At 46.3% G+C, this 13,219-nt stretch overlaps 1 protein-coding gene across 11 annotated transcripts in view; it reads left to right on the top strand.

Moving 5' to 3' along the window:
* Positions 1 to 13,219, top strand: part of LOC129460740 (centrosomal protein of 76 kDa) — a 269,467-nt gene that overhangs the window by 28,844 nt on the left and 227,404 nt on the right. For 6 of the 11 annotated variants that reach the window (XM_055239053.2, XM_055239056.2, XM_055239047.2 and 3 more), the window contains exon 12: positions 268 to 383. In XM_055239053.2, the coding sequence (XP_055095028.1) occupies positions 268 to 383 (116 nt within the window). Of the gene's footprint in view, positions 1 to 267; positions 886 to 12,170; positions 12,762 to 13,219 lie in introns of those variants that run through there. The other 5 variants (XM_055239070.2, XM_055239077.2, XM_055239092.2 and 2 more) reach the window with 4 other exon arrangements.

The raw sequence follows: 13,219 nt of genomic DNA, 5'->3' as shown, positions 1-13,219 counted from the left end.
TAGCTGGGATTACAGACGCACGCCACCACACCTGGCTAATTTTTGTAATTTTTACTAGAGACACGGTTTCACTATGTTGGCCAAGCTGGTCTTGAACTCCTGACCTCAGGTGATCCACCTGTCTCGGCCTCCCAAAGTGCTGGGATTACAGGCATGAGCCACCACGCCTAGCCTGAAAACATTATTTTAAATACTGATTTACTTGCAAATAAGGAATTAAAGTGTATGGTCACTTCTTAATTGAATAATTTTTTTTTTCTTAAATAGATCTCCTTTCTGTGAAGAAATAATCTGTTGCCGTGGAGACCAAGTGCGACTGGCAGTTCGTGTCCGAGTGTTTACTTACCCTGAATCTGCATGTGCTGTTTGGATCATGTTTGCTTGTAAATATCGCTCGGTATTATAGGGCCAATATTTACATAAGAATTATACCTGTGTTTAATTGGAATTTTACACATTGTACATTACTTAGCTATTTAGAGGTTTATTTTAAAATCACAATCTGGCTTGAATGGCATATTTCAATTTTGTATATACTTGACTGGTAATGTTTAAAAAAAATCATGTGTTCCTTTAAAAATTAAGGCTGAAAAACTTGTATAAATATCCCTGGAATTTAGTATAAATTAAGTGTATATTCTATTTTAATAAATGCTACTTTGTTTACAGTTATCAGTAGTTTAAATATTAATATAAAATGCATTCAGTTTTCTTTACACAAACAGGTAATCAAAGAGATGTTTATCTAAGGGTTTGAGCCCTAGAAAAATCAATATGATCATTACTTTTCACAGGTTAGTGGAATTATTTTATACAGATTAGGAGAAATTAACCTCATGACAGATTTATTTATTGCATTGGTGAAAATAAATGTTGATGAATTACCACTTTTGTGGTTTATTCGTGGCTCTTGGGATATTTAAGACTGTCCAGAAATTTATGGTTAGACCTTGAAGCAAGAGTAGGAAAAAACTAATACCAGAAAAGCATAAATATTAATAACCTCATATGAAAGTACATGAATCATTTAGAAATATTTATCACTGTGATTTGTTGTAAAAATGAATTGGCTATTTTAGAAAAAATTTATTATACCTCTTTGTTATGATACTGATAAATTGTGACCTTGCAGTCGATCACTGATTTTCTGTGGTCAGAGGATTCATTACTAGCCTCTTCATGGATTCTATCTTCTGAAACCCTTTTTTCTTTCTTTTCATTGTGATAAAAAAATCAGCATGTATGTGACTAATCTAAATGAGAGATTGATTGTGTGAGACCACTGAAAACAAGCATATGTGAGTGACTCCATACTGATTTTTGTTTTAAAATTGAGCACGTTTTAAAAGTTTTTTAAGGCCCGGTGCAGTGGTTTATGCCTGTAATCCCAGCATTTTGGGAGGCCGAGGTGGGTGGATCACTTGAGGTCAGGAGTTCATGACCAGCCTGGGCAACATGGTGAAACCCTGTCTCTACTAAAAATACAAAAATTAGGCCGGGTGCGGTGGCTCACACCTGTAATCCCAGCTACTCAGGAGGCTGAGGCAGGAGAATCACTTGAACCTGGGAGGCAGAGGTTGCAGTGAGGTGAGATCGCACCACTGCACTCCAGCATGGGAGGCAGAGTGACACTGCATCTCAAAAACAAACAAACAAAAAAAGGGCCGGGCATGGTGGCTCACACCTGTAATCCCAGCACTTTGGGAGGCTGATGTGGGTGGATCACGAAGTCAGAGGTTCAAGACCAGCCTGGCCAACATAGTGAAACCCCGTCTCTACTAAAAATACCAAAATTAGCTGGGCATGGTGGCATGTGCCTATAGTCCAGCTACTCAGGAGACTGAGGCAGGAGAATCGCTTGAACCTGGGAGGTGGAGGTTGTGATGAGCCAAGATCACGCCACTGTACTCCAGCATGGGCAACAGAGCAATACTCCATCTCAAAAAAAAAGTTTTTTAAAAGTTAATTTTAAGTAGCTAGGCATGGTGTCACACACCCATAATCCAAGCTACTCGGGAGTCTGAGATGGAAGTATTGCTTGAGTCCACAGAGGCTGTGGTGAGCTAAGATTGCGTCACTGTATTCCAGCCTGGGTGATGGAGCAAGACTCTGTCTCAAAAAAGAAAAGAAAAAAAGTGTGAAACCTGATTCCTCAACTTATTTTAAAATTTTATATACTAAAAAAAAGTGTTAAGTGAACAAAAGTAAACATTAAAAAGAGTAGCAATTAAACTTTTTGCAAGAAGCTGCATAATACATGATATGAGGGGTTTGACTGCCCATTTAGCACTTCTGTGCATAGTTCTTTTCATTTTTTTTTAAGTTTTTTATATTTTAAAAGAATCTGTTCACTCTGATGTGTGTAGTTCTTAATTTAGTTGCTTTATCCATTGGTCTTAAGAAAGTAACTCTATACCAGTTGGCTATCCAAGTTATTAATTCTTTTAATCACTTTAATTCACCCCTACAAATAAAATGATTTTGTTTTTCAAAAATTAAAATCTAAAAGTGTCTTAAAATTTACTTTTTGGGGCAGGTGTGGTGGCTCACACCTATAATCCCAGCACTTTTGGAGGCTAAGGCCAGAGGATGGCCAGGAGCTCAAGACCTGGGAGCTCCTGGGAGCCTAGAGAGAGACCACCCCCTCATTTCTATAAAAAAAAAAATCTACTTTGTTTTGTTTTTATATATAATAAATATTTATTCAATTTGTTTAAAAAGTCTGAAATATTATGATCCCTCTTCTACAATTTTCACCAAAAATGGTAATCAGATGTTTCCTGTGAGACTGACATGACTGTAGAAAATTAGCAAAATAATAATTAAAGCTTTTTTTAAAGCGTAGTGGTTCACACCTATAGTTCCAGTACTCTGGGAGGCTGAGGCAGGAGAATCTCTTGGGTTCAGGACTTTAAGACCAGCCCGGGCAACATAGCAAGACCCCATTGCTACAAAAAATTTAAAAAATTAGCAGGGCGTGATTGTGCACACCTGTGGTCCCAGCTACTTGGGAGACTGAGGTGGGTGAATGGCTTGAGCCCAAAAGACTGTGCCACTGCACTCCAGCCTGGGTGACAGAGCAAGACCCTATCTCAAAGAAAAAAAAAACTTTTTAAAAAAGTTAAAAAAAAACACTTTTGCCAAAATTACAAATAAATCTATCAACAGAAAATTGCTTGTAATTTTCAACTTTTGAGACAAACTATGAGGTATGTACTAAGAGACAGACTATATTAAGATCAATGCTGTATTAACATTGAGGCTGAGCTTCCCACCTTATTGTACCAGAGTAATGTGTATTTCAAATGCGCTTTTGGTGTAAACTCTGTAATAAATATGCTTTTTATGCACCAATAGAGTGGTATTAATATTTTTCTCTAAAGACTTATAAGGTAATTTCAGTGCATTTACCACTAGAAGTCTGCTATTCTTTTTTCTTCTTTTTTGAGACAGAGTCTCACTCTGTTGCCCAGGCTGGAGTGCAGTGGCATGATCTTGGCTCACTGCAACCTCCGCCTCCCAGGTTCAAGCAGTTCTCCTGCCTCAGTCTCCCAAGTAGCTGGGACTACACGCTGCCACGCCCAGCTAATTTTTTTTGTATTTTATTAGAGAGGGGGTTTCACCTTGTTGCCCAGGCTGGTCGTGAACTCCTGAGCTCAGGCAATCCGCCTGCCTTGGCCTCCCCAAGTGCTGGGATTACAGGCATGGACCATCGCGCCTGGCCTATTCTTCTTACTAATAATTTTTCTTTTTCTTTTTCTTTTTTTTTTTTTGAGACAGTTTAGCTCTTGTTGCCCAGGCTGGAGTGCAATGGCGCAATCTCGGCTCACCGCAACCTCCGCCTCCTGGGTTCAAGTGATTCTCCTGACTCAGCCTCCCAAGTAGCTGGGATTACAGGCATGTGCCACCACACCTGGCTAATTTTTTTTTTTTTTTTTTTTTTTTTTTTTTTTTTTAGTAGAGACAGGGTTTCTGCATGTTGGTCAGGAGGGTCTCAAACTCCCGACCTCAGGTGATCCACCCGCCTTGGCCTCCCAAAGTGCTGGGATTACAGGCATGAGCCACCATGCCTGGCTGATTTTTCTTGTTAAGAATTAAATTTACCTTGTGTATTTAGCTGTCATAAAAGTTGTTTTTCTATTAAAAATGTAAAGTTTAAAAAACATAATGTCTCTAAGGTGTTGTTCTTGACAATATGTATACCAACAGTCCCCTCTATATTATATATATGTATTTTTATATATGTCTATTTAGTTAATAGAAAAATATCAGAAACCCAGAAACTTCATTTTTCATTAGTCAAGCATGAACCTATTGAATAAAAATTTGAGCCCAGCCTGGTCAACATAGTGAGACTGCATCTCTGTGAAAAATAAAAAAATTGGGGCCAGGCGAGGTGGCTCATGCCTGTAATCCCAGCACCTTGGGAGGCCAAGGTGGGTGGATCACCTGAGGTCAGGAGTTCGAGACCAGCCTGACCAACATAGAGAAACCCTGTCTCTACTAAAAACACAAAATTAGCTGGGCCTGGTGGCACATGCCTGTAATCCCAGCTACTCGGGAGGCTGAGACAGGAGAATCGCTTGAACCTGGGAGGTGGAGGTTGCAGTGAGCTGAGATCACACCACTGCACTCCAGCCTGGGAAACAGAGTGAAACTCTGTCTCAAAAAAAAAAAGCATGGGGGGCGGTGGCTCAAGCCTGTAATTGGGAGGCTGAGGCGGGCAGATCACCTGGGATCAGGAGTTCAAGACCAGACTAGCCAACATGATGAAACCCCGTCTCTACTAAAAATACAAAAATTAGCCAGGCGTGGTAGCCCACACCTGTAATCCCAGCTGCTTGGGAGGCTGAGGCAGGGGAATCGCTTAAACCCGGGAGGCAGAGGCTGCAGTGAGCTGAGATTGCTCTCCACTACACTCCAGCCTGGGCGACAGAGCGAGACTCTGTCTCAAAAAAAAAAGAATAAAGTGTATCTTAGGTAGACAAGATATAGTTGAATCTTCTTTTTTTAATCCAGTCTGACAGTTTCAGCTTTTTGATTGGATTAAGTACATTCACTTTTTTTTTTTGAGATGGAATCTTACTCTGTCTCCCAGGCTGGAGTGCAATGGTCCAGTCTTGGCTCCCTGCAACCTCTACCCCCGGGGTTCAAGTGATTCTCCTGCCTTAGCCTCCATAGCTGGGACCACAGGTGCACACCACTACGCCCAGCTAATTTTTGTATTTTTGGGTACGGACAGGGTTTTGTCTCGTTGGCAGGCTGGTCTCAAACTCCTGATCTCAAGTGATCCGCCCCACCTCGGGTTCCCAAAGTGCTGAGATTATTGGCATCTGCGACGGCACCCAGCCTGCATTCACTTTTTTTGGCCAGTGGCTGTGGGGGGAGTTGGGAGAGGGTTGGAGTCTCACTCTGTTGCCCAGTCTGGAGTGCAATGATGCAATCTCAGATCAATGCAACCTCCACCTCCCAAGTGGAGCAACAGAGCAAGACCCCGTCTTAAAAAAAAAAAAATATCAGGACAAATTAGCCAGGCACAATGGTTCAAACCTGTAATCCCAGCACTTTGGGAGGCCAAGGCGGGAGGATCCCTTGAGCCCAGGAATTTGAGACCAGCTTGGGCAGCAGACTGAGACCCCTTCTCTACGAAATTTTTTTTTTTGAGACGGAGTCTCGCTCTGTCGCCCAGGGTGGAGTGCAATGGCGTGATCTTGGCTCACTGTGATCTCTGCCTCCGGTTCAAGCAATTCTCCTGCCTCAGCCTCCTGAGTAGCTGGGACTACAGGCACATGCCACCATGCCCGGCTAATTTTTGTATTTTAATTTTGTATTTTTAGTAGAGGTTTCACCGTGTTAGCCAGAATGGTCTCGATCTGGCCTCGTGATCCACCCTCCTCAGCCTCCCAAAGTGCTGGGATTATAGGCGTGAGCCACCACACCCGGCCAACAAAAAGTTTTAAAAAATTAGCAGGGTGTGGTAGCGCATCCCTGTAGTCCCGGCCTACTCAGGAGGCTGAAGTGGGAGGACTCTTTTTTTCTTTTGAGATGGAGTTTCGCTCTGGTTGCCCAGACTGGAGTGCAATGGCACGATCTCGGCTCACTGCAACCTCCACCCCTCCGGGTTCAAACGATTCTCCTGCCTCAGCCTCCTGAGTAGCTGGGATTACAGGCATGCGCCACCATGCCTAGCTAATTTTGTATTTTTAGTAGAGACGGGGTTTCTCCATGTTGGTCAGGCTGGTCTTGAACTCCCAACCTCAGGTGATCTGCCCGCCTCAGCCTCCCAAAGTGCTGGGATTACAGGCGTGAGCCACTGTGCCCGGCTGGGAGGATTCTTTTGAGCACAGGAGTTAGAGGTTGCAGTGAGCTATGATTGCACCACTGCACTCCATCCAGCCTGGGCAACAGAATGAGACTGTGTCTCTCTACACACACACACACATACACACACACACACACACACGAAAAATTAAATAATAGAGGCTTGAAAAAATATTTTTGCATTGTCTCATCAGCAAAGTGTGATTCAGTCTGAAAATTTTTAATTTACACAACACAAAACTGGTTAAAATTTTATTGATAATTCTCCATTTTTAAGCAATTATTGTCAAACATCAAACTTTGCTACAAAAGAAAGATATTTTTGTGCCTGGTTGTGGTGGCTCACATCTGTAATCCCAGCACTTTGGGAGGAAGAGGTGAGTTCCAGACCAGCCTGGGCAACATGGTGAAACCCTGTCTCTGCAAAGAAGTACAAGTTAGCCAGGTGTGGTCGTGTGCACCTGTGGTCCCAGCTACTTGGAAGGCTGAGGTGGGAGGATTGCTTGAACCTAGGAGGTGGAGGTTGCAGTGAGCTGAGATCATGCCACTGCACTCAAGCCTTGGCCTCAAGAGTCTGTCTCAAAGAATATTTATTTTTGGGCCTTATTTTGTTTTTAATTTCCCACTGGAATTAAGGAGTAAGCTACTGCCTGTCCTAACGTTTGAAATCTGATCAGAATTATGTAATATGACTATAAAAGAGTATTTGGAAAGTTTGTGTTATAGGACATGTATTTGAATTATTTCAGGCCAACTAGCAGTAATTTGGGGTAAGTCACTTAACATTTGCAGGCTCCAATTTCCATAAGCATAAAATAGTGGCTCGGCCTAAAATTCATATTTATGAGGTCTTTTCCAAGTCAAATCTTCTTAACTAGTTGAAGCTAATAATTACACTTATATTTAGATCAGAACGTCATACATCTATAATGGTTTAAAAATAATTATCTTAAAGGAGAATCACATTAAGTAGGTGAAACATGATTATTGCTTAGCCTAGTATTTTCCAGGGTCTCTCATGAACCCATTGATACACTATTGTTCATACATTTTATCTCAATCCTCTACTTTTCCTCAAAAATATATTTTTTTCTTTTTTTTGAGACAAGGTCTCACTGTATCACCCAGGCTGGAGTGCAGTGGCATGATCTTGGCTCACTGCAGCCTCTGCTTCCTGGGCTCAAGCAATTCTTGTGCCTTAGCCTTCCAAGCAGCTGGGATTATAGGTGTGCACCACCACACCTGGTTACTTTTTTGTATTTTTTGTAGAGATGGATTTTCGTCACATTGCCCAGGCTGGTCTCAAACTTGTGAGCTCAAATGATGCTCCTGCCTCAGCCTCCCAGAGTGCTGGGATTACAGGTGTGAGCCCCCACGGCCAGGCTCAGGACTTTATTCTTGCTCTGTGTGAGTGTACATGGACGCTGTAATGTAGAAGAAAGAGCTGAGCTGGTCGGAGCTGAGCTGCTCAAGAGGCCTGAATTCCAGTACCAACTTTCATTTACTGCTTCTGTATTTTGTCCTATGACTGTATTTTCTCTTCTGTAAGACAGGAATAATAATACCTGACCCTTCAAGTTGTGTAACTGAAGAGCACATTTTGAAAGTATAAATATCACTATAGATGTATAAAGTATTACGATTGTGGGCAATGAAAATTTAGGTTACAACATTAAAAAATATGCTTTTTTTTTTTTTTTTTTTCCTTTCTGGTGCACTTTTCTAGGTGAATGTGCCTCTTAGGAGCACTTGTCCAGAAGTGTCTGGGAAAAGCTTGGGCTGCACAGTGATGGTGCTCCCTGAAAGACTCAGAGCAGCGCAGCCAGTACCTCCAGAGTATGAAGCATGAAGTACATTTATTCTACAAGAATAAGAAGTAAATATAAAAAAGTCAAGGATTCAATTTTTAATAACAAAATCAACAAAAACAAAATCAGAGTAACACGGACTTCACAGCACTTTGAAAAAGACATTTAAATGTTGATTTGAGTTGTTCAGACATTTTAAATGTGAAGTCATAGAGTAAAAATACAATCAATGACTGAAATTGGGAACAAAATATCCTGAACATAAAGGTATTTGAATCTTTGGATTTTTTTTTTCTTTGAGATGGAGTCTCACTCTGTCACCCAGGCTGGAGTGCAGTGGTACAATCTTGGCTCACAGCAATCTCTGCTTCCTGGGTTCAAGCGATTCTCCCGCCTCAGCCTCCCGAGTAGCTGGGATTACAGGCATGCATCACCATGCCTGGCTAATTTTCTTTGCATTTTTAGTAGAGACAAGGTTTCACCATGTTGGCCAGGCTGGTCTCGAACTCATGGCCTCAAGTGATCTGCCTGAGTTGGCTTCCCAAAGTGTTGGGATTACAGGCATGAGCCACTGCGCCTGGCCCCGAATCTTTGAATTTTAATTGAAAATGGGAAAATGGGACAGTGCTGTTATTCCACAGGGCTGCTTGAACTCCACTGAGAAGAAATCAATGGCTGGTAGCCTTTGAGTGGTCAGCAGTCACTTTCAGGGTGTTGTGATGATGGATGACGGTAAGGCTTATCAATTTTTTTTCTTCTTTTTTGAGATGAAGTTCCATTCTTGTCGCCCAGGCTGGGGTGCAATGGCGTGATCTCGGCTCACTGCACTCTCTGCCTCCCGGGTTCAAGTGATTCTCCTGCCTCAGCCTCCCGAGTAGCTGGGATTACAGGTGCCTGCCACCACGCCCAGCTAATTTTTGTATTTTTAGTAGAGATGGGTTTTTGCCATGTTGGCCAGGCTGGTCTCGAACTCCTGACCTCAGGTGATCCGCCTGCCTCGGCTTCCCAAAGTGCTGGGATTACAGGCGTGAGCCACCATGCCCGGCCAGCTTATCAAAACTTTAAGAAGTACTGAAAATCATTTCGAAGTTAGTAAGTTATAATCTTTATACAAAAAAGAGTCAAGTGTTCATGTTGTATAACTAGACTTAGAAGACAGCTAGGATTTTAAAGATTTTCCTTTATTTTGTGTAGAGAAGAAACATCACACAATATTCTACTTGTCATCTTTCCTCAACTTAATTACATATATGCTCACACAGGCAAAATATTTAAGTATATCATACCATGCATTGTTACTTGGCAATAAAAAAAAAAAGCCCTTATGTTGGATATAACCGTCCTGTGATACAGTGCAGTAATGTCTCCCTCTCAAAATGTGTATATATTAAAAAAATCATCACTCAAGGAAAATCCTAGTGTTACAAATATGTTTTTAAGAATGCATCTTTTGGCTGGGCACAGTGGCTCACACCTGTAATCCCAGCGCTTTTGGAGGCTGAGGCGGGTGGACCACTGAAGTCAGGAGTTTGAGACCAGCCTGGCCAACATGGTGAAACCCTGTCTTTACTAAAAATACAAAAATTAGCCAGGCATGGTAGCGTGTGCCTGTAATCCCAGCTACTCGGGAGGCTGAGGCACGAGAATCGTCTCAACCCAGGAGGCAGAGGTTGCAGTGAGCTGAAATCGCAGCACTGACCCTAGCCTGAGCAACAGAGTGAGACTCTGTCTCAATAAAAAAAAAAAAAATGCATCTTTTTCCATTGATTAGAGGGATGACTAAAAAAATAAGAATTCATATTTTAAAAGATACAGTTTGGATTTCCTTTACTTTACTCACTTCCTCCTTCCCTGTATTGTTGTCTTCAAGATTTATTTACTGCCCTATGCCAGGGTTAGCAGGTTAATGGCTCATATATTCCTCAGTTTATTAACCCATTTATCTTGTTTACTGGTGGGTAAGGCAAAGATAAAAATGTTTTTGGCTGTAGTTGTCCAAGTGCAATGGGCAGCAGTATCCCATAAGGCCAGGAGGTGGTAGTCTTGTCCATAAAAGTAGACCTTCGTTTTTTTCCTGGATTGTTCAAAATATTTTAAACCAGTCTGTATTTTCAAAATTCACACAGCATAAACTTTTGAAATAGCAAAATTTGGGAATGTTTGTCTGTTTTTAATCAAGAGGACAGAGATATATTTATATGTATACATTGTCACACATAAGGAATTATATGTTTGCCTCTCTGGGCTTTGGCACACAATAGATACTGCATTGTTACAAATGAGATTATGAACCTATAATTAAGTGATGCTACTTTAAGGGGTTGTTTTGTATCTCTTGTACTGAAATTATAATAAGTTGCCTGGGGAGCTTTCTTCTCCTCTTTCAATTTATTATTTATTTATTTTTTTGAGACAGACTCTCACTCTGTCCCCAGGCTGGAGTGCAGTGGTGTGATCTTAGCTCACTGCAACCTCCACCTCCCAGGTTCAAGCGATTCTCCTGCCTCAGCCTCCCGGGTAGCTGGGATTACAAGCGTGCGTCACCACACTCAGCTAACTTTCTTTGTATTTTTAGTAGAGACAGGTTTTCACCATGTTGGCCAGGCTGGTCTCGAACTCCTGACCTCAGTGATCTGCCCGCCTCAGCCTCCCAAAGTGCTGGGATTACAGGCGTAAGCCACTGCGCACAGCCCTCTTTCAATTTCTTAATCTTCCTTTTCGTCCTGTTGCTTTTCTCCCTCCTCCCCATCCCGGCTGTATGTAAGATGGTATCCTATTTTAATAGACGGCTGTAATTTAAATAGGCTGTTGTAGTTTCTACGGCAAGATGCAATTGTTGAGAGCGTGATTTCTAACATTTTACATAAAACTGCCGTAAAAGGTTTACTGGAACTTAATATAGATTGCCTATTTGGTTGATGCTTTCAACACTCTGTAGGGCTTTCACACAGGACTAGCCTCAGTGGAATTTTATCGATTAAATTAATCTACCAATGGGTGATTAAGAATTATGTTTTATTGCATATTTAATAGGTTGGGGGGCGGAATTCTTTCTTTCTACGGCTAATTGCCCTCAGTTCAATTTTACCACTGTGATATTCATTCCACATGCTCTGATGAGTGTGGTACTTGAGACATTACCTTAGTGAGGGAAGGGACAAATGTTACAAATGAATCCGGAAGGACGCTGAAACTAACACCTGCAAATTATGTACGACATGTTTATATTCCAGGCGCTGGTTTAGCTTTTGGGAGAAGTCAGTGAGGAAAACCCGTAAAGATCTCCGTCTTTATGGTGCTTACCCTAAAGTTGGGAGTGGAGAGGGAGGTATTCAACCAGCAAGAAATCGGAAAACTTGCAGAGCGGCCGCGGGGTCAGGGGAAACTGCCGGAGACTTTCAGGGCCCAGGGCCCTGGGCCCTGCGGGGAGGCTTCAGCGGGCCTGCATGTTCTTAGGCATCCGCTCCAGGCGGGTTCAAGTTCTCAACCAGACCTTCGGCGATCCAGCGTCTAGGGAACGTCAATGCGGGTGACTTCTCCCGCTGTGCAGGGCGGTGACCCGGGTTGTCGCGCCCAGTTCCCCGCCAGAGTCGGCCGGGGGCTTCCCTGATAAATGCTACCCCCTCTTGCCCCTGCGCCCCCCGACCGCGCGCCCGCCCCCGGCCCCGCGTGTCCCCCACGCCCCACCACCCTGCACGCCCTACCCGGCCGCGCGTCCCCTCCAGACCGTGCGTCGCCGCCCTCACCATCGCGCCCCCAGCTGTGTCCCCCTTGCGACCCGGCCCCCTGCCCGCGCGTCACCGCCTGCGACTCTGCGAGCCCTGTGGGTTGCGGCCAGCAAGAGACCGTGCGGCCATCTCGCCTCCAGGCGAGGCCCTCCAGCCTGGTCCTCACCTCCAGAGCGTGCATCCCCCTGCCCGTGCGGCCCCCTGAGGGGCGGGCGCTGGGCGGCGCTGGACTGCGCGAGGCGAGGCGAGGCGAGGCGAGGCGGGGCGGGGCGAGGCGGGGCGGGGCGAGGCGGGGCGGGGCGGGGCGGGGCGCCGGACGCCATCGCGTCGTTACCGGCCGGCGGCTGTCTGACCGGGACTGCAGCCGTGTCCTCGCCGCCCTCCTCTCGCCCACGCCTCCCGGGCACTCGCCTGGTCCCGGCGGCGGCGCGCGCGGCCGCGTTGGGCGGCGGCGGTTCCGGGGATGGTGAGGCGGCGGCGCGCGGAGACGATGCTCCGGAGCTGAGGAGACGCCGGCACACGGCGCGACTGCCGAGCGCAGCGCCCACCCGCGGGATGGCTCAGGCGGCCGGCCCGGCGGGCGGCGGGGAGCCGCGGACTGAGGCAGTGGGCGGCGAGGGGCCGCGGGAGCCCGGGGCAGCCGGCGGGGCAGCCGGCGGCGCGGCCGGGGGCTCCCAGGACGCGCTGAGCCTGGAGGAGATCCTGCGGCTCTACAACCAGCCCATCAACGAGGAGCAGGCGTGGGCCGTGTGCTACCAGTGCTGCGGTTCCCTGCGCGCCGCCGCCCGCCGCCGCCAGCCCCGCCGCCGTGTGCGCTCGGCCGCGCAGATCCGCGTCTGGAGGGACGGCGCCGTCACCCTGGCGCCCGCGGCCGACGACGCGGGAGAGCCGCCTCCAGTTGCGGGTGAGGCCGCCGGGCCCCTTTCCCTCGTAATCCTTGGAACACCCGCAGCTGGGCCGCCTTACCCTCAGCGTCCCCGGCCCTTCCGCCCCCGCCGCCCCCGCCGCCCCTGCCGCCCCCCCATTTGCCACAGGAGACCCCCGGGAGGATCCGCCTGGGACCCGCAGGGGAGGGCGGATTCAGGCCGTGGCTGGCCAGGGCCCCTCGGAAGTCAGAGCCTCGTGGTGGGCGGCGGCGCAAATCCGCTGTGCGGAGGGCGTTGGGGCGGCTCTGGATGGGCCTGGGCCTGCGGGCCGCGGGGCGCTCGTCATTGTGCAGCCCGCGCGACAGCTGCCCGCGGCGCGTTTGGGAGCGGTGGGCTGGGCCGTGCTCCTGGCCAGCGGCCTGTGCGCCTCACGCCGTGGCTGCTGACGCACTGCCGGGTTCGCGGGGTGGGGAGGGCATCGCAGGCTTCACGCGGG

Source organism: Symphalangus syndactylus, chromosome 1 (assembly GCF_028878055.3).
Source record: "Symphalangus syndactylus isolate Jambi chromosome 1, NHGRI_mSymSyn1-v2.1_pri, whole genome shotgun sequence".
Classification (NCBI taxonomy): Eukaryota; Metazoa; Chordata; class Mammalia; order Primates; family Hylobatidae; genus Symphalangus; species Symphalangus syndactylus.
The sequence above is the reverse complement of the archived record's forward strand: the minus strand, read 5'-3'. Positions and strand labels throughout refer to the sequence as shown.